The following is a 27,338-nucleotide window of genomic DNA, read 5'->3' on the forward strand; positions in this document are numbered from 1 at the left end:
GAAGAACACAAAAATGAAAAGAACCACTGTGGAAAATTATTTTTTACCTAATCAAAAGCGTTTAGCTAACAATATAGGTATATGTTATCGTAACCAGACATTTCACAATGACTCGTAAAAGATTAAACATTGAAGTATTAAACCTATACATTAATATTTGTGATAAGATTGCGTGGCTATAATTGTACCTTATTATAGGTACGCACGATTTAAGAGATTTTTTTTATCGTAAATCGTGGTTGTCGGTAAAATGTTTTAAAAGATAACAATTATTTAGAATTCATTCGTTTAAAAATTAGAAATCTGAGAGACCTCATTTTATTTAATAAGCTTTAAAAAAAAAAAATTGAAATTAGTACTTACCTCCTATACATTATTTGGGTATTACCACTATTAGAATAAACTAATGAAATTCAAATAAATAAAATATATTCTTTGGGAATACTATTACCATCGGCTAATGAATAACTATTAATCGCATAATTAAATAATTATATAACTATTGACTGTTGGAATTCGAATGAGAATCATGAGTTCGTGAAAAAAAACAAAATGATTTTTAAAACGTCATTCTAATTATTTGGGAAAATCGAAATGTAATTAACGCAAACAATGTCATCTTTTATAAATAGTTTAATAATTAATAACAAATTAATCAAAACTGAAATTGTATAATAATCGAATATTCGTGTCATAATGTGATATATAGTGTGAGATATACTAGATATTATATACATACTATATTATGCACATGACAAAACAAACAAATAATAATAATAAAAAAATTAATAATAATACATTTTTACATTTATAAAAAAAAAACAAATTTTTAAGCATAGGTACTCTAGTTTATAATAAACCGACAATATAAGGCGACAACTTGTACATAAAATCTCGTTGGTTTGTTATCGCGGCGAGGTCACAATATTATATAGTAAGATAGGTAGGTAGGTATATACGTTTAAATAGCATTACGTTAATATATTTTATATCATATATTATGTACAGGCGATTCACAATCTATGGCACATATTTTGTGTTCCAAAAATGAATTTTAATAGAAACGAAGTATTTCACAACTAAATTATAATATTATGTATGTATAATGCGTATTAGACATTCTACAACGGAACAACACTTATTTTGGGATGGTATAAGCATGGTACTTGATGATGGCGACGACGACGATGAATGATGTTGGAGTCCCGTGAGCGTGTTCTATTTACAGCATTGGGTGAACGGAAACGAAAAACAATTCTGTCTTGGTCTTTTGATGGCCGCGCGGACCGATTCCATAAATATGGTGTCCAGCCCTTCGTTAGTCAGAGCTGAACACTCTAGGTACTTGACGGCCCCGATCTTTTTCATCATTTTTTTGCCCTTTTTCCATGTTACACAGTCGTTTTGGCTCAGCCTAAGATCCGTTTTCGTACCTACAAATGTAATTGTTTGACAACGGTTAATCGAACTTGCATAGTTACAAACATCCAGATAATATTATATTATTTAGGTATTGTAAATTTTATGACGCGACATAGCTTAGATTTCTTTCGACGACTCGTAACACCCTTACAAATTATTACTATGAGTTCTCCAGAAAAAAAATATATATATAGCCGAAAGTGACGGTTTGAATATATTGATAATAATAAAAGACTTAATTAAATAGAAATAGAATAAATTGTAGGTTAAATAAACGGGTTAAAAAATATGTTCATAAGTCTCTCATTATTAGTTTGTAATCAAACTATGTAGTATATTATACCATGTTGAATTTCGAACGTATTTATATATATTGCATATCCCATGTTATATAAATTCACATATTTCAAAAAATAAATTACCATAAATATTGTAATATATATATATATAAATTATATATAAGCCAACACAATCGCGTTGTTGTGATGCACAGGCGCACAGCCATTACATTTAGACTATAATTTTTTGTGAATTTAATTATTATTCAATAGGTACAAATGTATAAGATAACCATTTTAAATATTTTAATATTATATTATACGCACACAATAGATACGTACAAATATTACTCTTGTTCGGATGTGTTTGTACTGGACTCTGTATGTTCATTTATTTGATTTCACGTAATTATTTTTGAACTAATATTAACAAAATTTAATTTTTTTTTTTTTTAATTTGTTTACAGTAAAACAAAATAAATAATTTAGATACTGTTTTTTTTTAATCAAAAGTATTGTGTTTAATTTATTTTGGATTTTTAATATTATAAAATATAATGATTGTGTTGATATATTATTAATTATTATCCCTATAAAATTAAATAGGTAATAGATTTAATTATTTTTATTAAGATTTTGCGCATTTTAGGTTCTATATTTGTACAGCTATAATACTTACTGCACATAATAATACCATTAATAACATATCATGCAGTAGTGTTATAAAAAACAACAAATCGCGGTTATATAATTATTAATTAAATAAAAGTAGAGATTATATAATATTAGAAATACGGAAATAAAAAAAAATGAATAAATGTTTGTTTTTCATCAGTTTAGTAATATTTGTGTGTTAAATATTTGGATAAATGTTATTTCCATGGTATATAAAAATAAATAAATACAATACGAAATTTATAAAACATAATATCCCAGCATTCGCACCCATACGGTATAATACAGTTTTCGTCATCTGGCCTTACCGATCAATATCACAGGTATTTTCGGACAGTGGTGTTGAATTTCCGGATGCCATTTACTGGCAATGTTTTCGAATGAACTTCGACTACCAACTGAATAGCAAAGTAGAAAACAATCCGTCTGTAATATAATATCATCATATATTAGTATAACATATGATTAGTTTCATTTTTTCGATGTAGTTTATCCGGAACAACGGACAAAAATTATAAATAATAATAATTTTAAGAGCAGTTCAAATAGTCATTAGTTTATTTTTTAAAGAATTTTCTGTTCCTATTTTCATAGAATTATTGATAACCCTATCACGAATAAACAAAATGTAAAAAATGTAAAATTTTGAAAAATAAAATTGCATAGATTATAATAATATATTTAAAATATGTTTTGATATTAAAAAAGTAAAATGCTTTAACTCACATTGGGATAAGATAATGGCCTAAGTCTTTCGTAATCTTCTTGGCCGGCAGTGTCCCATAGACACATGTTGTACTCTTGACCATCCATAATTATGTTCTCTGCATAATTGTCGAATCTTAAAATATGTAAAAAAATATTTATGATTATTATTAGCTCTAAAAACGTGTTTAAAAAAAAACTTGATATTCCCACATCCCATCCTATTAAAAAATCCAAAGATACGAATGATTATTATGTTAATATATTATGTTTACATAATACTTGAATATATTGCATTATATTGTATATATTAATTAAATTTTAATATATATAATATGTATTTATAATGTATATAATAATGAATCTCAGAAAAAAAACCAAAATAATAATATAATCAAAAAATTCGTATCATCTATTAGCGCAACTAAGGGGGACTTAGGAGGAACTTAGGCCTTCCCAATTTTTTTGTTTATTTAAGATTTAATAATAATTTAAGCACAAGATAGTGAGATACATCCTATGTATTATGCAATATGACGTAGATAATTATTGTAACAGAATTATTCAAAAGTAAATTGTATAAATATAAAATATTAAAGTTTATTTTGCAATATGTAATTTACTAACAATGCTTTTATCTAATAAATATTATGCAGGCATGCGACGGTCACCGTTCAATATTTTAGTTTTATTTTGGTGATTAAAAATGGACAATGATTATTGAGAAAAATGTATACAAATGAAATGATCACTCTATATAAATATAATATGATTTTTTTTATCACAATATAAAATGTTATACTGAGAACTTCAATTTTTAAAACTTAACCTTTGGTTACAACGCATCATAAGCATCTAGCTGAAACATGACAAGTAAAAAGTGACCAAAGTTATTGATAAGATTGAAATTAAAGCTGTTCATTTAAGTGTTCATTATAATATTATCATTTTGTTTTTTTTTTTACCGTACCATACCCATAATAATATAGAAATTCAAAAAATAGTTATTTAACAATATGAATATTATTGATAAACGTTATTAATAATTTATTGAAAACTAAATTATATTTCTATAACAATAATAATAATTATAACCGAATATCTAGGTACATTGTACATTGTACATTGAACACATTTAACACATAATGTCCGCAATTATTATAACTAAAGTAATTGAACTATTATAGGTACCTATAGCGGCTATGTATAACGTACATTTTATATTATTATTTACTATATTCAGACTTTAACCAATACCTATTAAGTTCATTGGGAATCAATAACGTGATTAAATTTACGTAGCATACGTTCAAAACTAAATATAATTATGTTTGAAATTTGTTGACAATATACCAGAACTTGACAATAGCGACCATCGCTTATCTTAGATAGGTATTTGATAAAATATAACATCTAAAAAAAAAAATAAATGAAAAATATAACTCATTATAAGTTTAAAACTTTAATTGATTTTAAATAAATTCAATTCGACTACAAATACAATATAAGTATAAAACACAAATTATAAATTAAATGCATACAAATATACCATTATAAAATATAATTTCAAAAACATATAGCTATTTAGAATTTTCATATTCTTATAATAGATTTTTCGAATTGTAATATTACATTTTTAAAAATAAATTAAAATATTTGTATTTTTAATAATACTACGGCGTTTCCGAAAAATATGAAAACGTTTACACACTTTTAACACACTAAATATCCAATTTACATAATATAATTATTTATATTCTCCATCAATTTGAAGGAAATGCTACATAATAAGTAAATATAACAACGCCAAATCTTAAAATAGGTCGTTTTATAGTTAACATTTAAATAAAAAGAACCTTCTCAGGTATTATTTAGTCACAAGTAATATGACTCATTTCTGACATACTTTCTCTAATACCTACGTATTTTAATTAAGGTGGCTTCGATCACTTATGCTATACAAAAATCAGAATAATAATTTACACTGTTTATTTTTAAGTTTATAACAATCTAAAAAATTGTACATCGTATAAATAACTGTAATAGATATCTTATTAACTATAAACTGTTTAAAAAATAAAACGAAGTGTGATATTCTGCACTTATGTGTAGTTGTTAGAATTATTTAATGTGCTCGATGAGAAAGATGTCTTTAAATTTGAAAATAATATACTTTAATAGACTATGATGAACATTAGTGTTATCCAATATATCCAAAACTATGATCAAGTTCGTATTTAAAAAAGGTTTTTACACCAACAGATAATTTTTATATATTATATTATTCACCTTTATGTTAAAATAAAATATAGATTATTATGTATTGTATATTGGTTTTCGCGATTTTCTTTGTAGCCACTGAATAATTCTAAAACATTCTCCAAAGTACTGTCTGCGTTTAATCACAGTAACACGCGTAACTTTTTGGATATTCTCCAAATATATCCCAATTAATCACAAAAAAATAACACCCATGTTTAAATTTCTAATTGTTCTATACTTGTACTTTAATATTAACAATGGATAACTTGCACGAAGTACACAAGTTTAACATATGTCTTATCTGTCAAAAAAATAACTCAAATTGTAACCAATTCACTCTTTAGGTTTCTCATTTTATAGTAAAATTCTTCAAATTATGTAATCACAAAATGTAGATACTAATAATGAACACAGTGGGCCCCAGTTAACAATTTTTACAATATCTTGATTTTTGTAATTGACAGATTCAAACATATAATTAATACTATTGAATTCCATTAAAATTTAAATAAAAAAAAAAAAATAAAAGTAATTTAAAATACTAGGTATGTAGTTTAAATTTTTCTGCATTTTTAGTAATAGGTAGTTTACTTTAACAGTTCGACAAAATGAGAAATTTTAAGAATGGTTTCCTATTCTATAACGAAGGTGTGATAGATGAAAAATAGCATCAATCTTGCTAATTTTTACAAATAATAAAATATTTATAATTTTAACTTAAATGTAATCTAAAAATAAATAAACTACAAGCATGATTATCAAAAAAAACTATATTTTTAATAGAAATTAATTTATGTCACATTTTTACGATTAGCAAGCAATCAACAGGATGTACCTCAAATGTGGGATTGCTTTTATATATCATTATTTGTGAAACGGCAGCTAAACCGTCTGTTTTTTATTTCCATAAAAATGTAAAAATATAATAATATAATTATCAATATTGAACAAAGTGTAGATTACACTGGTAAACACGTTCAAATTATTAATCATTATTATACCACAAATATGGCATTAGTTACTATAGCATTTTAAAACAGCCGAGATTATTTAAACTATCCAGTAAGCCATTAATATTATATGGAATATTAAAATAATAATTAATAACATTATTATGAGTCATGATAATATTGTGTATACCGGCATAATTTAGTATAGTTATGACCAACTACAATAAACTACAAACCGCTGATTAAAATAAAATAAACGTACCAACGTATTAGCTGTATACTGTTTACCTACTACAGCTGTATTATAATTGCATAGTTTGTTTATAGATTTACACATAACTAATACAGAAAAGTTTGTTTTCAGTTTTTCACTTACACGGTGGGCACGTATTCCGTAGGAAACTGCTTGGTCGTGTAGGTGATGAGCATGCAAGTTTTTCCGACCATTCCGTCTCCGACTGCGGTTATCTTCAACGGCCTCAACTTGCTGCATTTTTTTGACGATTTGAGAGTGTCACTGTATTGAGATTCGGCTCCCATGGTTAAACACCTGCGAATCACAGTAGGCATTATAGCAATATATATAATATAGTTCACGTTGGAAACATTTGGTCGCTGCTGACGGATGTAAAAGTGTATAACGCGAATAAACAACACAAAAAGGAAAAAATCGAACAGGAAGACGATCTTCGTTAAAATCTAGATCAATATGGACCATACGCATCTAAAGGGCGCGTCTTCAGCTGCCCCGATCGCACGGGAAAAGGATTTCTATTATTTATTATACACCCTCCCCGTTTCCGGTTATGATCTCGTTACACGTGCAACACGTGAATATATACACCGGGAGCTCTCACGTTCCCGTCGGTGTCTATTCGTGTATGTGTGTGTGTCTGTGTGTGTGAGCGCGGCAGCAAAGCAAGTGGTAAGATATGAAACGAAATTATTCAAAAGAAACCTCAACTTCCATTACGGGTTTAATTTGTATTTCACTCGGCGCATCGGGTCTCGTGATAAATGTGATATAATATTATATAAGTTTGTGCGTGTGTGTGTAATGCATGCTCGACGAAAGTGAGTAAAAACAAATGTAAACATACGGCGCATTTTAATATTCAAGTCTGGTGTTTCCCAGCCCATACGTGATTAAGGGAAAGGAAGTGTGGTATATTAAACGTAACTATACAGGGTGTCTCACCGTATGCCGGTTGTTTCCGTGGGCCACATCAGTACAATATAATATATAATACATTCTTTTATCAGAAGCTTACTTTTTTGAGACTCTCCCTTAACTTTTTGTACCCCAGACAACGGAAATCGCGGTTGTAAATTGTTTTGTAAAATGTTTACATTTGTATGTACATTGATAGATGGTCGTGTCGATTGATAGATTTTTAACAAACTCGAAAACGAATAATTTGATTTTATCTCGTTTCTAGTTTTGGTCCGAAAATTACTGTGACTTTATGTTATCCAAACAACGCGGTAAAAAAATTCTAAAATGGTATTTGAAAAATAATAATTAGGAATAATTTCGTAACACTATAAAGACTATGCGACAAATTCGATGAGACAGATACCCTGTAGGATAGGGTTTACATGGGCGGGGGAACGACTTGCGGTCGCAGCCGGAAAGATGTGCCGATCACAATATTAATTCACAGCCGGCGGCGTATGTGTCTGCCCATGGATCATGATATACAGGTGACGGCACATGACGTGAATACAAAAGCGCGGAACTAAGAGGTCATCATACACGCCATAGACGCCGACAGTAGCGACGTCACCGCCAAGTAATTAGAGTTAATAACTGTTAGTCAAAGTTCTTTGCAAGCTTCTTTTGTCACGCACTATCCACAACTAGTCTGAATTTTTTTTTAAGGGAGGCATCGCTATACAATTTGATATACATTACATTATTCACAGTTGAGAAATAAATAATTTAATTATCTTAGAACGTACGAGTACTTATAATACGTCCATATAGTTGGGCGCAAATATTCCTAAAATGATACGATACGGACAATACGATAAATCTGACTAGGTAAAATGTAAATGAAGTACGACATCCACTCATCATAATATACGTACAAAAATTTATCTTTTCACAGTATGTTATTGCAATTTGGACTGCCGCAATAAGACATTTCGATTTTCAATCGAAAAATAATGCAAAATCCCTCCACTGTTGTGGTGATATATCCCGCGATAGGAGAAATATCGAAGAAAAAACTGAACGTTTCTGATACGTTTTGTATCATTACATGTTCGCAAATATATAAAAACAATAATAACATTATTGATAATAACAACATAACAAAACAACGGAATATTTTGTTGTTGTATAGTTTTTTAACTAGTGCATGCATGTAAACGTTGCAAATTTGAAACGGATCGAATGCACGCTATTCACGAACAGGAAACAATAATAATGTCCGATAGTATATTTATGTGTACAGCGCACAGACACTATGAGTAAAATAAAACAGTCGTCGTATCTATAAAAGCAACTGTACCACTGATTAACGCATACGCAAATAGATCGGACATAATTTTACTGCAATGCACTTGTTAGCTGTTGTTGCTCGTTTGACTGACAGAAGATTAAAAACAAAAACATTATGGAACATTATACGCCGCTGAGGTTTGTAAATCGTCGAAAACATCGCATATCTATATGATATTAAGATAGAAATATATATAGACGTGTACATAAAGTTCGTTCGAACCATTGCATTTTTCCAACGTCTATCATATAATAATAATTATGGGGCATTATTGGAGATTCGCAATAATCGAGACGCAGCGCATTATTATATCATACGATACGTTTATTGACGTACCTATTTAATATACATAAGTTAACGGTTATGATAAAATATGATGTATGCGTAATTCGTGTAGGAGTGCATAAAATTTAAACCATCGTGAAATATTAAAATTTATCGGTACGAGTTCGCACGCGCGGCGACGGTCATATACTTTCAGAACAAAAACACCGTCTCTAAGTTATTTTATTATTTTTTGTTTTAGTTTTTTTTTTAGACCTACGAAAACTTTAACAAACAATCGTAATGCAATCTAAACCGTGCGGAGAAGGGGTGACGTGGTATATCATGTGTGGCCAATCGTCCAGTACCTACCTACTATACCAAATAATGCGAGGATGTTATGGTTCCCGTCTGCGACGTATACGTATATAATATAATAACAACATGCCGGCGGTAGAGTATAGTTAAAGTTTAAGTGTGTCAATTAAAGGTGATTGCTCCCTGTCAATGAATTAAATGTCCATTGCATAACCGCACGCCAAATATTAAAAGAAAAAATAATAATAAAACGAAAACGCCTCTGCTGCACGCGGTCGTCCTCTTTTAACGGTTGGTTAATACAATAATAATAATAATAATACATATTACCGTCTCGCAAACGGAAGAGACCGAACTCGAGAAAAAATATTACAGCACACTTCAGTCGCAATTATAAGTTATAATATCGTTCGCCGACAATTATTACCTATTATATATTATATTATATGCGGAGGAGTGCGTAATTTTTTTTTCGTCAAATTATAAATTCACCAAACCAAGGTCTAATGCCTACATACACGTGTATTATAATGATATATGCATATTATGATATTTTAGCACACGGTGACAAAGATATACCTGCGACGTATTGTTTACAGGCGTCTTTGTTTTACAACAACGGCATTGATTAGATAATTTACGACTTTTTTCGTGTTATCCGTACGCGCGGTGCTCATGTCTCTCGATATAAATATATATATATATAATAAGATGAAAAGATGAATAATAATAATAATAAACGAAAAATGATGATGCATTGTTCCCGTCGAGTTTGTCAGTTGTCTTTTCAAACGTTCATCGTCAATAGTAATAATAATTATTATATTTATTATTATTCCTTATAAATATTTACGAAAAGACACACTGACGTGATATTTTTATAACGCCAAATTCAAATTGAATCGCAATGATATTTTTTTTCAAGATGATAATAAAAATAAAACATTATAGCGCCAGACAGCCAAATATAAATATATATATATTTGTATTCAAGTGCAGAGTTTTTGAGTAGTTTTTCATTTCATTATGTACAATAATACAAAAAAAGTTATGCATCCGTTAATAACTACAGTTTAGGTACAGCAGAGAATCTCGCGTACTAAAACAAATAAATATAAAGGGTGATTCACCAAACATGATTATAGCTTACCCCTTCCCTTCTCTTCGTAATTTTAACTATAAAGATGTTTTTACACCCGAAGAATTCTAAAAAATTAATAACATTTATATTAGATATAAAAATAACTTTAATTTTTAAACAATCATAAAATAGCCATTTTTTTAAATCAGCTATTAAAACACTATATAACTCAAAAATATGCTCACTCAAATGTCGATATTAATACATCATAAAACAAATACCGTGTTAAACAATTTTTATAGTAAAAAAGTTTATTTCTTTTTTTTAAGTTTCTAGTAAGTTTTAGAATACTATTTAAGTGGTATGAAAATCGACGTATGTATTTCAAAAATATAGTTTGTTATGGTGTTTAAGTAGACTTAAAATTCTAATTATTCTATTAATTTTATTTTAAATAAATTCGATATTTCAGTAAAATACGAATGTGAGTACAATATATTTGGCGAATCACCCTGTACATGATATTAAGTACCTGTAATACGTAACGATAATATGTCAATAATAATGTTCATGTAAACGAATCACGAATGTACCAACATTTTTCTATATTTTATGTACTTTATTATAAGTGTGCGCGCTGCAAAATAAACGTAGGGTATCTATATATATTTATACGAGTACATATACCCATATTATAATATCGTATAATATATAATATTGCGAGTATGAAAATTCTCTGAATTGTTGAAAAAAAAAACGGAAAAAATTTAATAACGATTACCGGCGAAGTAGTATGTTTTCCCACTTGAATATTATATACGAACATCAAAAAGAAGAACGCTTTGAAAGGATTTTGTTTTACAAAGACTGATGGTTTTACGAGGGTATACCTATTCCATTTGGTCCGGTGAGTAATTATCCCTCAATGACGTAGGAACTAGAGTACCAGACGGCCCCGAACAATGTTTAGGCTACCCGCTGAGAATCCAACGATCTTGGTCTTTGGCTCACCGTATTACGTACGCTCGTTGTAGGGTACATAAATGAGTAACAATTGTGTTTGATTATAGTTACCGATAGGTAATTATTGTTCCTGGCGGAATTCGTAGAAGAAACGCAGAGGCCGAGGTTTTAATGTTGAAACACGAATAAGCAACATTCTTCGGGTAATAATTAGCAATTATTATAATATTAAATTATTGAACGAACACAACAACCGGTTCACGATTAACTTGGTAATTACTAAAACCAGAGTATTCGCAAAAATATTTAACTATCAATTTCAACTTGAATTACATAACACCAGCATTATGCATAGGTACTAAACCTAAGACAATTAGGAAATCTTATATAAGCTGTTTTCAAATAAATAGCCAGTAAAATCGCTCTTCTATAGGTATACAGTATTACAATGAAACCTCTGTTTACGGATACCCCTTGATAGCGTAAGCAAATGGCCCGATATAAATGAGTAAATAGTAAATACCCCTACTAACACAACCCTTAGTAGTGAACATATTTGAATTCCCCAATATGTTGTCTGCTACAGATAGGTTTCACTGTTCACTTTAGTAAGTTTTGAGTAATTTAATAGGTCACTGGATGTGTTAAATATTAATTCCGGCATTAGCTACCAGAAACCACCCGCAACGTGAAAGATTGAAACATTTTTACTACTTCAAAATAATATGACAGACCAAATTTAAAACCAACACAATAATTTCTCTGCTTCAAATCGAAAACAAAATACAAAGGGAGTAATCATTTATTATTAAAATATAATATAACATAATTATGTTTTATTCTTGTTTCACTTAATCATATTGTAGGTACTATGGAAATATTATTTACATAGTAAAATCAGTTAGTCAATATTTTTTTCAACTGACGTAGGTATTATTGTTACTGCTACTGTAGCTACATACATAAGCCATTTCAACAATTCCAAATTGAAAACAGATGCGACGTTATTATTTTTTTCTTTCGATTTAATAATACACTATTTAACTGAGAACACGAAAAATATGAACTGGCTGTTTTTTTCTTGTACTACACTACTATTCGTTACAAATTGTATATTGTGTATAAAATATAAGAAGATTTTTTATCAATTTTCACTCGATTCTCATCCTGTCAACCATAGTCATTAAGTTTGGAATAATATATTCTAATTATTATCTTGTTGTAAAAAAACAAATAAATAAAAATTATAAGACCAGACAATTTTTTTTTTGTACATTTATTAATTTATAACTTGAGCAACACAATTATGTACAGACATTTAGTAAAATATTGATATCGAGTGTATTTATTTTTCCACTATTTAAATTTTATAAAATTAGATTTTTTACATTATAGGTAATAATTTTTTATTGCAAATAATATAGCATATATAAGGCGTAACAAGACTATTTAACTAACTTTCATTACAAATGTTACTTTATTGATAAAATAGTCCTGTTACACAATACGATTAAAAATAAAGATAGGTTTCAAAATACAAGTATTAGAATATAAGTTCTACCTAAATATAAATTTTTATCAGTGATGTATAGTTTTATTAAAACAGTTATACTTATAAATAAATAAGACCAATTATTTAGAATTATAACACCTTAATATGCTACACATTTCATAAATTAAAAACATAAGTATTCCTAAAAGGATATTTCTTAAAACCAATAAATTAAAATGTTAGTAAATTTTACTAATTTAGGTATTTTATACATAAAAAATTGACAACAACTTTGTACGATCAAAATACCCTACTCAATATTAAGTAGATATGTACGTAAACTGTACATTGGTATTGACGAATATTGTACAAAATTATAATATGCTGATGAAATTAAAAAAGACTACACAAATGCACGCGACAGATATTGTAATACATAAATTTTATTTTTCGATTTAAAAATATTTTATTAATTGATTAAAAACAGAACAAAAATACGATATTAATTATTACAGTTTAAAGTTACAAATCTGCCGTGATTTTCCACTACATATTGAGGGGTGTTTTGGGCCACATTGCAGATGCCGCAGCTCTAAACCATAATGAATGATTTGCGCACGCTTGTGGGTTTAATTTCTAAATAGGTACGTGACAAAATGACAAATAATAACGAATAACAGCTATCGATTTGTCCAAATGATAAATCGACCAGTCACCCGGGCGATACGGATTTTTATCATTGTAATTAGGCTGCATTCAGCTACATAAAACACTTTAACAGTGGAACAATAAAGTTTCAATTTTGTAATTACATGTTATTGTTCAACAATAATTGGTAACATCGAAGCGAATAAAAACGGTATAAGGTTAAACGAACACGATGCGTGTGTTCATATTTTTAATAGCGGACTCAAAAATGTATAATATATATTTTACAATCTACTTACAAATACATATTATAGTGTACAGAACTTATTTGTCAACGCTTTTATAGATATATATTTATCTAAACAATGATATCGTTTGAATTTTACGAATTAAGAATTTTCAATTTTTACATGAAAATTAATAAATGATATAATAACTCAATATTTGTTGTTATTATTTAAGATAAAAATCAATTAAAAATTAAAACTATCTTGATTATATAATATTAAAGAGAATTGTTATAAATAATGAATTGTAAATTATAAATACCATTGCTTCATAAATTGAAAAATACGATCATTTAGACGTATATTTTCTTAAAAATAGTGTAAAATAACATTTATTATACTTATTCTTTCAGAGAGAAAGAAATATAAATTGAAAAAATAAATCTAAACATATATATGTTTGTATTGAATACAGAAAAAACAAAATAATTTATACAATACATACCTATAGAAATGTAGAATTGATTATCTGATTGCTTTCGGTTTGATATTATTAGGTATACCACTATTAGGGTTAATAAAATATTTTTCACAAGAAAAACATTTCCAACTAAATTAATATTATCTTTAATTTACATGAAACTAATTCAGATTAAAAATGTATTTCGTTAAAACATTTTGTATAGATCGAGGAATACTTATTTCTAAAAAATATTAAGATAATAAATTATATTATTTGGTTTTCTGAAGACTATCAATAAGAAATTGTCAAACAATTTTCTATAAATTAACTCGGTTAATATTCTTACATTTAATTTTGATAACAAGTCAATTCAATCTAATATTAAAGCTATAACAACATAAAATTAGTACTGTTGAACGAAAATTGTCAGTGATGTATAAAAGGTGAAAACTTAACATAGTTAACTATGTTTTTAAAATTTCGAACCGTATAAAAAAAATAAATATAAAAATTAAATTCTTTAACATCATTTCCTAATTTGCATTCATTTATGAACAACTTTAGTCAACCTACATGAATGTGTTTTGCTATGTTGCACGCATGGGAGACAGATATTGAAATTAAATTGTCACGTGTCAGTGTAGACGTGTAGCAGAAACTATACATTATTTTGTATAATATGAGTAATATTATATGTTATACTTTTTACGAAATAATATTTTTAAATTTATTAATACCTTTAATTCAAAATATTATTGCCGAATAGTTTTAATAAGTCTATTTCTATAATTGACTAACAAACGTTAGACATCTAATAACGTCCAGTGGGCAGTGGCTAATTTTTGTGAAGTAGATACATGAATAAAAAATTTAATATTCACTATTTAAGCTTCATTAAATCTTTATAATTTTCAATTCCAAATGTTGTTCCCATCTCGAGATACAATGAATACTTATTTCAGCATGCTGGCTTATTATGGATGATATAGATGGGGAAAACACGAAGAAATAAAAAGAATAATTTTTAATTTTATGCAATAAAAAGTTAAATAAATAGCTATCGATAAAAAACTATGATTTTTATAGAAAAATATTTTTAAATAAAATCATATTATCTATAAATATGTTTTATTTAATATTCATTTTTCAGTTTAAAATGTTAATACATTATTGACTTTTACCAACAATTTTATTTTTTCTATTAATATCAAAATGATTATGAAATAAAAAAACTTATAAAATTATTACAAATATATGATGATTATTATTATTATTATTGTTTTGAAGCACATATCCGATATCAACGTCAGAACAGAATGATTGTCGCTTGTCAGCATTACCGAGCATCTTCAATAATCAATAGTATTACAGGTAGACACGGTTAAAGTGAACATTGATAAATAAATAATTAATAAGATTTACAACTTTGAGAATATTAATAATATTTCACTGAATTATAATATTACTAAAATCAATTAAAATTATAACAGACTAATTAAACATACCACATAGGTATACACGTGTGTACCTATTTTCTTTTGAATTAATAATTATAATATTCTTTTACAACGATAAAACTTAAGAACTTCATAAGAAATAACACCAAGTATATTTTATAAAAATACATTTATTGGTTATTGACAATTGCCTCAATACATCTAAAAATCATATTTGTTTTTATCTAAATGATCAGTTTTTATCGAAATAGGTACTTCTAAAAATACCAGTTTATCAAGGTTTTTTTCCTATTAATTCATAATAAACATATTATTAACACATAAACACATTTTTTTTCAACCCAAATTAATATTAAGTTTATTTAAAAGGTATTGATCAAATAATATTTTATCTTATTCATATGGGTAACTATAATAACTAAATAGGTTCTGTATAGAAACATTTAATTATATAATTAAAAGCTTATAATAACTAGGTACCTTTTATCCACGATATGTGTCCAATAAGTTTCAAGCTTGTACAACCACCATCTAAGTAAAGTAAATTTTACAAATTTCGCACAATTTGTATTTATACAAATAAACAAGACTATATCACGACAAGATTTTAAATATTTTAAAAATAATTATAAAAATTTTCAATAATAATCAAATAAATGTTTTGGTAAGTACAATTTCAAAAAAATAAAACACTTAAAATATGATTCACAGGAAAAGCGTTGTGATTAAAATCGCACAGTTCTCAATTAAGATTCGAGTACAACACTTACTCATCGGAACGTTTCAGATGAACGACTCACTAACTCACTACTTACTAGTCACACTCACACTGCACACAAATACACAATACTTCCCGTGACGCCCTTGAATGCACGTCACTGTCGCAGCAACAGCACATGTTGAGTGGTTTCCAAACAAACCAGTTTGACGCGTCATCAGTTCACCGGATCTCGCAACAATATTGGAAACCAATATAAACGTTGAGTGGGGGACCCATATGCATGTATATTGTATATACTGTTATTATAATAATTTCCGTAAATCGTTGACGAACTCGTCGACTCTGATAAACGCTTCGTTTGGTTTCCTGTATAATAATATGTCCTGGAGGCAAAATTATTGATAACATTTTAGCATGTTATTAAGGTTAATATATTTATTTAAATTTATTATTCTAAACTACCTTCGATAAACCTTGTGATCCGTGAGTAGGGTTTATAGTATAATTTAAATACTCCAGCAAGTCTACATAATTCACTTTATTTGTCTCGCGATGAGCAAATCTAAAATAAAACGCATTTTGTATTATTATCAATTATAAATTATACTTTAAGTTTTAAATCATTAATAGAACACTGATTCAATCAAAAATACTGTAGAGTTAATTTTTACCGGTTGAGAAGCATTAGTGGAGCTAGGGGAAAGCTTTGGGGGCTAAGCCACCTTAAGTTTCTGATAAGCCTCCCCCCCTAAATGTATACCCTAGTTATGTACCTACAATCTTGTATCTTACTCACAATTAATATGCTATTTAAAGGACATAATCACAGTAATATTTATTTTAACCTATAATTTAAAATATTTAAAAAAATAATACATATAATAATAATATAATATTATTATAATTTATCTTTTACATTCTATATTATTTCTTATTCCGCCTATATCAGTTTTTTATTTTAATATTAGTTATTAATTTCAGTTTATTTGTTCATATTTCAATATTTGTATTGAAATATAATTAGCTCCCACACGCTGAACACTAGCTGATTTTTATTTATTTGTTTTTATAATACATAAACAAAATTATTTCTAACTAAACAGCAAATTATTAATAATTATTTTCATTAGTAATCTGGGACTTGAATCCCCCCCCCACAACTAAATTTATCAGTTCTGACAATGGTGAGAAGTTGAAAATTTAACGAAAAAGAAGGCCAAAATGGCACAAAATTACATATTTTGTCAAAAATACTTTTACAACAAAAATAATAAATAATAATATGGTGATTTTCGTAATATTTAGCTATTGAAATTCAAGCTTAAGAAAAATATTTATCAAATTTAAGAATATAATTAAAAAAACGTATACTATTAATTATATGAACACAGTTATACAAGTATACATCGTTTTTAAAAATTCGTAAAATTACCTAATATTGTAAAGATTTTTTTTATATTTTTTATAGCTATAAATTGTGTATTATATATTATCATAATCTCACCTGTCTAATAACATATTTATAATTTCGGTGGAAAATGGTAGTTTTGCACTTTTTAAAGCTTTAAATGCACTACTGCGTTCAAGATATCCGTCCTTTTTATCCAAGTTTCTTTGTTTGAAATTAATTTCAAGTCCGTCGAAACCTACAAACAATTCTCGCTTCAACTCATCCTGCAAAATGCTTCTGAATAAATTGTCAGATACTTCTTTGTACTTTTCGTGCTTTTTGTACTGTAATGCCAAAACAAACATGCCATGGCGACTAAAATTTGGAAATTCGTTCAGCATTATTTCGATAAATTCATTTCTTTCAATTTCGGTTTTATTTTGTAAATATTTTATGTGTAATGTATCAATATCAGTTTGTGTTACTTTTGATATTTGATTCATTAAATAATGAACGTCACTATGTGGAAACTGTTAAAAATGTATTTTAATAAGTTTTGAATTTTTAATTATAGCTAATCTATGAAAATTGATTGGCACAATGCAAACTTACTTCTTTTGGATGATCCATCATAAACCTTAACGTCCTATCCTCGACATCAACAAACTCAAATTGGAAACCATCAATTATCAATTTAACGCCAACATATAATTTAAATATTACGTTAAAGTCATTTGGATTCTCTTTTGGAATTTTTCGTTTTGAAAAAAATCTACAACCTATTGCGCCTAAAAAATATACAAAATCAACAAGTCAGAGGTAGGTAAGTAGGTATATATGCTAGTATGTGTATAAATGTAATTAAGCTTACCAGCAGTCTGTAAGTTCATTTCAGAAACAGAAAAACTTTGATCACTTAAAAAACATTTTACGATAAATTCTCGATTTAAATTATTCGGTTCTTTGGGTACAATTTTTGCTTTAAAAACTAAAGCTTCTATTTTTGAATGACTAATTAATTTATTTAAAACATTTTCATCATGACATACTGGTATAGTTGGAATATTCAATTTTTCTTTCTCTTCTATTACTTTCGGAGTGTCAACATTAGATGGAAAATTATCTAAATTACAATAATAATACATAAAGTAGGTATCTAAATTTCAAACATTAAAATTATATTAGAATATTCCTATAACCTACTCAACCCATAATCTGAATAATATTGCTTAGTAAACTCATCGCAACTAGACAAAACTATTTTTCGGCTATAAACGTCAATTTCAGCTCCCACGTATAGATTTGACCAATGATAATAAGAGGCTTGTACATCACTTAAATTACCCAAAGGATCAAAAGCGAACCATTGATTCGTTGAATTTATGGCCAATACATTCAATAAATCATTTTGTTCACTAAAACCCGGTGGTTTTACATACATTTGATCCTAATAAAACAAAATCAAATGTATCATCATAATTAGTTATAAAGTTCTATAAATAAACGGTATAATACTTTTGGAAGTTTTTGTCTTTTGAGAAATGTTTTTAAACCACCATCTGAATTATGTTCAACGATCTGTATTGTATCATCTACCAAAAAGTAACGAACTTCCAAAATGTGTAAGTCACCATCAACATTGTAACGATCATCCCAAAAACCTTTAAAATTTAAAATTCCTTCGAATCCTTGAGCTTGTTTATAGATGGGTGACATTATTTTACTCGCTGGTTGTTTTTTTTTTGGTGTCTATACATTATTTGTAACAAAATGAATTTATTAAAAATAAACAAAATAATTAATAATCTTATTGTCAAACAATTATAACCATAATTTATATTTTAAACAATATTAATATTACTTTTTCTCTTTGAGTAAAATATGGGTCATCAGGCATTGACAAGTTTTCAGGTACATCAACGCCTGTTTTTTTCAAAAAATCTCTAGTGAAACTATCAGTGCCAATTATTTTAAACTGTTTTCCATAAAACTCCACAGTAACTCCGACATTTAAATCTAATAGTTTATAGTAGTCGTTTTTGTTATTTGATAACGGAATTTTATGTCGTTTTATTAAACATCCTATATTAATTAACCAACAAATTCATAATATTATACTTATAAATATCAAACAAATAATATAGACATAATAATATAGTATACATTATACGCAAGTAGTTGTAATCAAATAAATAATATCTAGCTAAGAACTAACTTACTTTAACTTTCGTTTCATTATTCAATACATCAATATAGCTTAATTTTATTAAAATCAACTTGTGTCTTGTGATTAGGTTATTAGTTTATTATTGAAAATAATAAATCATGATTCACGAATAAACAATAGTCAATAAAATTTGATGCATAAACATTTTAATTTAATAGATATTATATGTAATTATAAATATATAAATCAAAAATTATGATATCATTAAAAGTTATCAAAAGATAGGTAGATAATTAGACAAGCATTTGTATAAATTATTTTAATTTTATATATTTATTATCTAATCGATTATTTGTTTGACTTGTTTAATGACTGATTAAATGTTATAAATATATTATAAATAATGTTAAAATTAATAAAAGTAACATAATTCATAAACGGTTAAATACTGTAGTACGCACTACAGACCAATTGCAGGTGTCTGGCATTCGTCTCGTACTTCGCCCACTTCGACACAAACGGAAAAAAACTCAAGACACAGTTTCATTGCAGCGTCAAATAGTGGAACAGCACGACGTCGAGACGCCGTGTCCAAACGCTGCAGAAGAACCGTACCTTTATGTGGGTGCTACCTCACGTGTGTTGTCTTCGTCTTACCAACATAACAATATAACAAGTTTCAGTTTATAAGTTCTATATAAAACCAATAATTATGTGTCGTTACCTTTAATATTTGAGATAATTGACCTATTATTAAAGTGAAAGGTATAAGAACGTATCTGCGTGCTTAGGCGTAGGCTTTTTTTCAATAGTTTAATTTTAAACAAGATATGAGTATTGTAAATATTACTGAAAATATACCTAAAGTAAGCAAGTATAATAAATATTTACAAAACTTAATTATAAATCCAATTTATTCATCGCTTCATTCATAATTTATAATTAACATAATTATTTGCATATATTTATTTTAAATCCATATTTAACACTTAACAGCTAACAACTGAGACTAAGTCCCCATGGTTTAAATTCCTTCTTAGCACCTATGTACTTAAGTGTTCGAAAAAATGTACAAGTATAAAAATTACTTGACATTAAATATTTTCTTTTCGCGACAACCTTGGAATTACTTTACCGGTATCATACTTAACAATTAAAGTATGAATACATTAACACATAAAAAATTATTAGTAAGTACCTACCTACCTAGTACCTAGGTACTAGCATTTTTTTCCATTTGATTATTGAATAATAAAAAATATTAATACGTTATCGTTACATATCCTTGTTATTTTAGGAAATCAATGCATTATGTTATTTAATTATTAAAATAATAAATTAGTAACATATATAGGTGATTAATTATAAAATAAAGTACTATATAGATACCGTCGGTAGGTATCTCCTAGTTATGTTTAATTTATTAAGTTTCAGTCAATCTTCTAAACAAAAATTGGAAGAAGAAAATTAATCATAACAATAATCTCAAATCAAATGCTAATTTAATATTATGTATTTTAACTCAAAAGTTATAATAATATATTAAATAATTTATACTTATTACTCGTGTAACGTGTAAGTAATATCTAACAATATTTTAACGAATATACATACCTTGTGGTAAACCACTGTTGATGACGACGGGTTCAACTACTTTAATTGTATCATCTTCAAGAAAATAAATTATTTTGCATTTTCTTAAATTATAGGCACAGCCAAAACTCTCATTCGCCGTACTTTTGAAATATGCATCAAATGTCAGGTTCTGGAATGAAATTGAACCCTGATTTCATTAAGGAATTTATATACCTACCTATTTCATTAGATTAACTCTGTTTAAAATTATGGTAACTTACAACCAAATGTCCAATTATTTATCAACATTTACATTTACGTACCTCTTATTGCTTACCTGTTTATCAAATACTAGCCAAGTTGGTTTTTTGGTTTCTTCGAGATCAGTAGTAGAATTAAAAACAGAATTGCATTTCTTTTCATTTTTGACGTGTAATGATCTGATAATATGTACACCGCTCATAATGTCAAAATCTGGCGTCTTCGGATATCTCGTTTTGATTTCCTTGTATTTATAATTTAATAATATTAAATTAAATATGTTTACAAGAAAATTAGATTTTTTTTTTTGTAAGATATAAAATTATTTACTTTGTTAGAAGTTTGAAATCCTGGTATCATTGGTAATTTAAAAGTCATTGTAATGCTTAGTATTATTCAATACTTGATACGCTATTAAATTAAAAACGAGCTATACGAATATAATCAAGCCTTTATAATATTAAACAAATATATATTTAAACTGAAAATTATGATAATGTTATAACCCTGTTGTAGTATATAATGAATAAATGATAAAGTATTCGGTAGTTATTATATGATTTCTACTTATATCTTTGTTTTGTCAATACTGCCTAAGGGGTGACTATACGTAGCGTAGCTTGGAAACACAAATCAATTACATAATAATATAATATGTTAACTTTTTTAGATGTCTTAGAACATTGTCGATATATTGACAAACCATTTAAAATCGAAATATAGTTGAATTTACTATAATAACAGATTTGTGTCAAAAAAATGTATATATAATAAAATATATTATTACATCGAATGTATTTTAATAAAATATATCATAAATATGTATATTGCGCCTAATGTGTATAGCGTTTAGCATGTACGCCACATCTCCTCGCATTATTATATTTCCGGCGTACCTACAACATAATAATATTAATATATTATAATGATAAATTTACGTTGTTGGCTTCAGTGTAGTATCCATACATATAGGGTATACTCCATTATATTATGCACGCTGTATGCTTTCGAGATTTTGTTGAAAAATCAGGAGTATATTGCGTATACTCTTCAAGTGATTCAAGAATAAAAAAAAATGCTCGTTAACGCGGGACAGGTCCTGTAGGTCTTTCTGACTGAACTGATTGGTTCGAATCTCGTCTGAAGTCTCTTCGAACTCTTGAGTTAACTTTTACATAATATTTGCGACGGAATTGATGTAGAACGAATCATCTGGATTCTTCGATGACTTGTCATTTAATTGTCAACTTAATTAATATGTGATATTTGAAATGTTGACATTTTGACAACTCTTTGCTTTAAATATTCTAAATTTAAATGTAAATTTCTAAAAATTTTAGATATAATTACACAGGCGTAACTAGTCCTTTAAGTTAGGCTAAGTTCCTAAAAATGTTTTATAGTAAATTTTTTTTAATTTGATTATTATTTATTGTTTCTATTAGTAAATGTACTGCCGAAGTACTGAAGCAAGTACTTTTTATTATTGTTTACAACTGATTTGAATGATTATTCATTTATATAAAACATAATATTTTGTTATATTGTAAGCAAACATATAGTTTATACTAATATCTTTCTATGCACATATACATTTACCCAAAATTTCTAGGGGGGGACTAAAGCATTATCAAAACTACATTCAACTTTCCAACTAATAATTAATAAGATTAATAAAATTTAAAATATTTCTTGTGATTCAAATATTTAACATTTTTATAGACATTTGATGATTTAAAAAAATGTTTCAATTCCATCATATTGTTGTTTAAGTCGCTACGTCATGTTTTTTGTTTAAACTTATTTCACGTACTATATTATTTTGTAGGAAAAAAATTCGTTGGTTAAAAGACTATATATATATTATTGATCAAATAAAACTCGGCAACTATGGCCATTAGCTACAATTTAAATAAATTCAAAGGTATTTACAGTTTTTACAAGAGTTTTTTTTATATATATAGGTAATACAAAATTAAAGATAAGTATAGTTACATTTTATATACAAATGGTTTACATATTATTATTAGATTAAATTGTAGAGACCTGTCGATTTCAAAAATTGTAACATCTTGGTGTTTTTTTCGGTTTTGGGTCCTAGTGCAACGTCAAGTGTCGTGTCTAGCCCGATGATTTGTTGATCTTGTTGGTATTTGAGGCATTCGATTATGATGTGTTTCACTGTTAGTTGAACGCCTCAGACTTCGCATGCAGAGGGTTCTTCCTTTGCCATGCGTAAGTCGCGTATGTCCGATTCTTAATCGGTTTAGTATCGTTTCTTCTTTTCTTTTTAAGGAAGTATCTATCCACCTTATAGTACTGTTTTTTATTGTCTTAAGTTTGGTGGTTTGTTGTTTCCATGTGTTGAGCCATTTTTTATTGGTTATATCATTTATGTGCTTTTTTAGGACACGACATGATTGCGCGCGGTCCTTATCGGCGGTACCTTTTTATAGGCGTACGACTGCGCGTGCTATATTATTTTTACTTTTAAGCAACGTTGTCAAATATAAAGGCTAATACCTTAATGGTAAATCCGTTTACCATTTCCAAAGGAATAATTAAACCAAAATCAAAGGAAGAATTACAAAAAATTGAAAATTTGAAAATTGTACACAAACATTTTATAAATAATAAAACATCATACAATTTACTTAAGTATTGGCCATAGTTAGAATACACTTGGAAATAGGTACGGAGCTTTAAATTTAAATTTAAATATTATATTAAAAGTATTATGTCCACTTTTTTGAATTATTAACTTTTTTTATTTTGTGTTATTGACGTAAATTCAACGATATATTTTTAACGATAATTTTTTTTAAATAATATAACTTTTTTAATGAGATCTGTAGATACCACAATCTTAAAAATGTTATCAAGGCTAAACAATAAATATGGATTGGATGTTACATTAGTTGATAATGAAGGTGGGTTTGCACCAAATATTCTTGATAGCAAAGAATGTTTAATTGAAACAGCTATTATAAAAACGCCAGATATATGGGAAAAATTGGAATGGACGTTACTGCTTCTGAGTTTGGATTTCAAAAATAAGTAGGACAGTAAAGACAAAAGTCAAATAATTTCAACTAAAGTTTTAACAGACGTTTACAAAGAAATCATTAAAGAATTTCCAATAGTATCATTTATTGAAGATCCATTTGATAAATATCATTGGGAAGCATGGACTAATTTTACTTTTAGACACCCGATCTGATGACTGTAGACAAAAAAATTCAGACCTACACATAAAATGATATCCGTTACGGGTGTAGAACTAGATCTGTATAATTTTGTGTTAGACTAAAACAGCCGCATGAAACCGGCAATCGTAAATCATAATGGTATATTCAATATTACGACATTATATGTGTTATTATTATAAATTATTAATTTTGTTAAATATTATTAGTTTTTAAATAATGTTAATATATCTACTTAGAATTTTGAAGGCCCACGAAAAAAAAAAAAATATTAATTGGTAACCCCTGTTATATTGCGGTGTTAATGTAGCTTCAAGTAAAGGCGCATCGATTGAATATCGTGGTACCGTGATGGTGATGCAAGCACATTTTTGCACATGGTAGACAATAAATTTTACGAACAGACAAAAGAATGAGTGTTCTTGGTCTACAGACCTGCTGTGTAGTGAAATACTCCACCTACGATATATAGTATTAGCTATAAAATAGAATACAAGACATTAGTAGTGAAAAAAGTTTGGTGTCCCAAAGTGAAACACGGACGATATGTGGTTGGTTAAATTAAGAATAATATTATAATACGGTGAATTGATAGATCTTCGTAAACGTGAATTATTATATTATATTCGACGGTCGTATTATATATTACATGAATTATAAAATGAAAAGATAAAGTAAAAGAATAATCACAAAATCATCTACGTTATATACATATTCGGTTAAGAAATTAAAAACCGTCGGTAATTTTTCGAAATTTAAATACTTTGCTAAATAAACAAACAACGACGACGTCAAAACATATTCGCGTTGTCATGATGATATATTTTCGTTACCAATCAACCGATCGGAAATAGTTCACAGATGATATAGTTATATATTATACATTTATCATTGTATAGTCCGTGGGAATATCCGACGTAGGAACGCGTATAATATATTAAACTCGCTGACTTTACATAACTACTTAATTTAAAGTTTGTAAAGTTAATTTAGGTATTAATAGTGTTATTTAAAATGTTTCCATGTATAGTTCAATCGAGAGAAATGAAATATTATTAAAGATTAACACACCTAAAAGTATATTACAATTGAAATCGTCGTTTTAAAATATTATATCTATACTGGCCGATTAGATACTCGCTGGCTAGTAATAAGAACATCGCAATACCCGTCGTCTGGGAAATGATCGAAATTCCGGCGCCGACGACGGACGAAATATGTTTCGAGTTCATTTGCATTTCGTCAGTCCTACACGTTAAACGTCGAGACAGAGCACGGACGGTGCGCGGCGGTATGTCACCCGAGCACGTTTTCCGGCCACTCGCGGACAGGCGGGCGCCCGGCAGCTTTCGGTTCGTGTGCGGAACGATGGTGGACGGCTAGCGGTACCGACGTGGGCGACGATCCCGCCCCGGCGGTACGGTACACCTTGTATATGCATCAAACGACGGCGCTGCAGGCGACGACTCGTCACGGCGGAGGCGGCGGAGACTTTTTGGCACGAGGTGAGTGACACGGTAACACGGACGTCAGCGGCTCCGGGCCCGTGGAAACCATGCGTTTCACAGGATCCGGCGGCGTGCGGCTACGGCTGCTATCGCGGATGACAGACGCGGCCGACTGCGGGGCACGCCAGTGGCGAAAGGGAGAGCATAGCTCTCTAGAGCCGGCCGGGTCGCGTCCATCCGGTGGCCGCCGATTCCGCAGGCTCAAGTCTTCTTTGCTCGCCCCGTCCCGTTTCGGTCCGCGTCGCTCGTCAAAGAGTCGCCGTCTGACGCGCGCATGACTTCGCGCACTAGCCGCAAGCCGTCAACCGCGGCCGAACCCGTCGGGCCTCGCCTTGCCGTCCAGTGGTCGTCGTATCGTGCGTCCGAGCAAAACGATCTCGTGTCACTCGTCTGTTCGTGGGCCGGTCGGAAAACGTCGCAGAGGTGACCAGTGCACATTGCATATTGGCACCGAATTGCCATCTCGTATCCCCCCCTCCCCGCTTAGTTTCGTGTCATCCTGTCGATGTTTTTTTTCCTTTTTTGCTATTATTGTTTTCTTGTTATTTTTGTGTTCAAACTTTCATTTTTTTTCATTTATGAAATGTATTATTATACCAATTACTATGGCAAATTTTTTTCTATAATTAATTTTTGTTTCATTTGTTTAAACTTTTTTATAATCAAAATTTATAATGTTGTTAGCCTTTTGGACAAACTTTTTTGTTTAAAGATAATTTATTTTTTTTATTTATATCAATTGTATATACCTTAATTTGTTATTAAAATGTGAATAAATTTAAAATCATATTTATGCAA

General features: G+C 28.4%; 2 protein-coding genes across 3 annotated transcripts; both read right to left on the minus strand.

The window, feature by feature from the left end:
* Positions 1 to 736: 736 nt before the first annotated feature.
* On the minus strand, positions 737 to 16,538 carry LOC113553116 (ras-like GTP-binding protein RhoL). Its single transcript, XM_026956275.1, has 5 exons — positions 16,193 to 16,538; positions 6,669 to 6,842; positions 3,102 to 3,216; positions 2,684 to 2,801; positions 737 to 1,433 (listed from the first exon to the last, which is right to left on the minus strand). The coding sequence occupies exons 2-5, from the start codon at positions 6,830 to 6,832 to the stop codon at positions 1,219 to 1,221; spliced, it is 612 nt and encodes a 203-aa protein (XP_026812076.1). The 5' UTR covers positions 6,833 to 6,842; positions 16,193 to 16,538; the 3' UTR covers positions 737 to 1,218.
* Positions 16,539 to 16,676: 138 nt separating this feature from the next.
* LOC113553114 (EF-hand domain-containing family member C2-like) lies at positions 16,677 to 22,275 on the minus strand. Of its 2 annotated transcripts, XM_026956273.1 has the most exons (11): positions 22,157 to 22,204; positions 21,903 to 22,070; positions 21,605 to 21,755; positions 19,685 to 19,905; positions 19,339 to 19,572; positions 19,027 to 19,270; positions 18,695 to 18,946; positions 18,436 to 18,611; positions 17,938 to 18,353; positions 16,896 to 16,995; positions 16,677 to 16,816 (listed from the first exon to the last, which is right to left on the minus strand). In XM_026956273.1, the coding sequence occupies exons 1-11, from the start codon at positions 22,202 to 22,204 to the stop codon at positions 16,736 to 16,738; spliced, it is 2,091 nt and encodes a 696-aa protein (XP_026812074.1). In that variant the 3' UTR covers positions 16,677 to 16,735. The 2 variants fall into 2 exon arrangements, with proteins under 2 accessions (XP_026812074.1, XP_026812075.1); XM_026956274.1 differs by lacking the exons at positions 16,677 to 16,816; positions 16,896 to 16,995 and having other exon boundaries at positions 17,967 to 18,107; positions 18,169 to 18,353; positions 22,157 to 22,275.
* Positions 22,276 to 27,338: the final 5,063 nt, after the last annotated feature.

The sequence above is a fragment of the Rhopalosiphum maidis genome, chromosome 2 (assembly GCF_003676215.2).
Source record: "Rhopalosiphum maidis isolate BTI-1 chromosome 2, ASM367621v3, whole genome shotgun sequence".
Taxonomy (NCBI): Eukaryota; Metazoa; Arthropoda; class Insecta; order Hemiptera; family Aphididae; genus Rhopalosiphum; species Rhopalosiphum maidis.

Coding starts and splice junctions, on each gene's coding strand:
- LOC113553116 (XM_026956275.1), bottom strand. CDS start 6,832: ATGGGAGCCGAATCTCAATACAGTGACACTCTCAAATCGTCAAAAAAA. Junction 2,802..3,101: donor GGCCATTATCTTATCCCAAT/GTGAGTTAAAGC, acceptor ATTATATTACAG/ACGGATTGTTTTCTACTTTG. Junction 1,434..2,683: donor AATACCTGTGATATTGATCG/GTAAGGCCAGAT, acceptor TTACATTTGTAG/GTACGAAAACGGATCTTAGG.
- LOC113553114 (XM_026956273.1), bottom strand. CDS start 22,204: ATGACTTTTAAATTACCAATGATACCAGGATTTCAAACTTCTAACAAA. Junction 18,612..18,694: donor AATGAACTTACAGACTGCTG/GTAAGCTTAATT, acceptor TATATTTTTTAG/GCGCAATAGGTTGTAGATTT. Junction 16,817..16,895: donor GATCACAAGGTTTATCGAAG/GTAGTTTAGAAT, acceptor TTTTGCCTCCAG/GACATATTATTATACAGGAA.